Source organism: Hibiscus syriacus, unplaced genomic scaffold (assembly GCF_006381635.1).
Source record: "Hibiscus syriacus cultivar Baekdansim isolate YM2019G1 unplaced genomic scaffold, ASM638163v2 tig00110114_pilon, whole genome shotgun sequence".
Classification (NCBI taxonomy): Eukaryota; Viridiplantae; Streptophyta; class Magnoliopsida; order Malvales; family Malvaceae; genus Hibiscus; species Hibiscus syriacus.
Window position 1 is genome coordinate 4,479,316 of NW_024062594.1, and position 2,487 is coordinate 4,481,802.

At 37.0% G+C, this 2,487-nt stretch overlaps 1 protein-coding gene across 1 annotated transcript; it reads left to right on the plus strand.

Moving 5' to 3' along the window:
• Positions 1-431: 431 nt before the first annotated feature.
• LOC120215380 (U-box domain-containing protein 21-like) lies at positions 432-1,885 on the plus strand. Its single transcript, XM_039213097.1, has one exon. It carries the CDS (start codon positions 456-458, stop codon positions 1,785-1,787), a length of 1,332 nt encoding a protein of 443 aa, XP_039069028.1. The 5' UTR covers positions 432-455; the 3' UTR covers positions 1,788-1,885.
• The last annotated feature ends 602 nt before the right edge of the window (positions 1,886-2,487 follow it).

Here is a 2,487-nt window from a genome sequence, read left to right on the forward strand (position 1 = left end):
TATATTATTATGTAAAATAAACATGAATGGAAAATTTTCTTGCTATGAGTTAGGCACTGCAGATGTGAAAATGGAAAAAGAAGAGTAAATTTAAATAATAAAAAAACAAAATTCCTCGTGGCTATACGGAGACGGAGCGGTGGAGTCCGTCAGTTCACCGAGTCTTATATTGACGGCGCCTTTTATGATGTTTTGGGTGTTTGGTCAAAGTTTCTTTTTTTCCTTATTTTCTCCGTTTTACATTTTCAATTATCATCCATTCAACGGTCAAACATTGAAACCTTCATAACGCCATGCCATTTTCATATATTTTAAGTTCCATGTTTCTTTTCAAAGTTTGATAATTTTCTTCAGGTCTTAAACGTTGAACAAATCCTCCTCATATATGTTTGCTGGCTTCAATCACCAAATCAAAAACCGACATTCTCTCTTTGAACACAACCAGCCAGCCATTGATGATTTCTTCCTGGAGAAGGAGAAGAGCTGCAAGGCGTGAAGAGAAATCAGAACATCAAAATGGGGAGATTGAGCTTACGGTTCCAAGAGAATTCAGGTGCCCAATATCGCTAGACTTGATGAAAGATCCGGTCATTTTGTCCACAGGGATAACCTATGATCGAGAGAGCATCGAGAAGTGGGTCGAAGCTGGGAATTTCACTTGCCCTCTCACCAATAAAGTTTTGAGGAGTCTCGAACCGATTCCGAATCATTTCATAAGGAAAAGCATACAACACTGGTGCGTTGAGAATCGATCCCACGGGATCGAAAGAATCCCCACGCCTCGAGTTCCCATCACTTCCATGGAGGTCTCCGACATTCTTTCCAAAATCAATGTTTCCTGTAAGAGACAAGACGGAAAAGGGTGTCGGATTTTGGTTTTAAAGATCAAATCTTTAGCAAAAGAGAGTGAACGTAACAAGCGTTGCATTGTTACTAACGGGGCAGGCGGCGTTCTATCCGGAGCTTTCCAAGCATTTTCCGTGGCGTTTTCTATCGATGAAAACGTTGATGTTTTAGAGGAGATACTGTCAACTTTGATAATAATGTTCCCTCTCGACGTAGAGGCCAAGGGATTCTTATCAGTCTCGGCCATGAAGTGCTTGATATGGTTTTTAAGCAGTGGAGACTTATCTAGAAGAAGAAACGCAGTTTTGGGGTTAAAGGAGCTTGTTTCATCGTCTTCATCAGACAATCGAAGAAAAGTGAAGGAATTATCAGAGACGGAAGGTGCCATTGAAGCATTGTTCAAGCTGATTAAAGACCCAATTTGCCCTACCTCTACAAAAGCTGCTTTACTCGTCGTTTACCATATCATCACATTATCATCAACAAAACAGAAACAAGTGAGAAAGCTAGTGAATTTAGGCATGGTGCCATTGCTACTCGAGACGTCGGTCGACGCCGAAAGGAGCATATGCGAGAAGGCGTTGGGTGTTCTCGATGGGATATGCAACAGCGAGGAAGGGAGACAAATGGCCTGCAACAATGCCTTGAGCATGCCGGTTTTAGTTAAGAAAATCCTTAGAGTCTCCGATTTGGCAACTGAACTTTCGGTCTCTATATTGTGGAAACTTTGCAAGGGGGAAATGGAAGATCATGGAAGTGTTGTACTTGAAGCTCTTCAAGTGGGCGCTTTTCAAAAGATATTGCTGCTTCTGCAGGTCGGGTGTGCCGAGAAAACCAAGGAGAAAGCTTCGGAAGTGCTGAAAATGTTGAATCTTCATAGAAACAAAATGGAATGTGTTGATCCAATGGATAATTTCAAGCATCTGAAGAGGCCATTTTGATTGTAAATGATAGATTAGTAGTTGTCAAATTTTGTCATGATTTACAGATTACACTGCAATTTGCAAGATAAATCAAGTATACAAAATTAAGTTTCATACAAAACTCAGTTTCATATACTGAAATTTGGTAACCAGAATGATTTCGAGTTTTTCTTTTGCTAAACATGATCTTCTGTCAAAACCAATCTGGTCAATATAAAATAAATAGTTATTTATTTCTTTAAATACGTATAATTAAATCAAAATCAAAATCAAAATCTTATATTTATATCTAAACTATAATAAAAAAATTATATATAATTATACCAAATTAAAATTCATGTATCAAACTACACATGAAATCAAAATTTATATATAAATTTAATATTTTTCTCTATCATTTCATTAATTAATCTTTTTTTCTTAATTAATTTCATTATATAGTAGCAGTTATTACTAAAGAGCTCATATAAGCTCTATCAATTGTAATCCTATATCTAATCCTGCTTTTTTTTTTTTTGAAATTTATGGGCCTCATTAAAAACCCCTTCTAAACCTTGTAAGGGGAAAAGAGTGCCCAAAATATATTAATCAAAGATCAATGACATCGTTTTTAACATTCTGAGCAATTATATTGGGACAAACCGACTCAAAAAACAAAGAACCACCCGAATTTAAAGCCCAACTGGCTAATGCGTGAGCAACCTGATTAATTCTCTAG

Coding starts and splice junctions, on each gene's coding strand:
- LOC120215380 (XM_039213097.1), top strand. CDS start 456: ATGATTTCTTCCTGGAGAAGGAGAAGAGCTGCAAGGCGTGAAGAGAAA.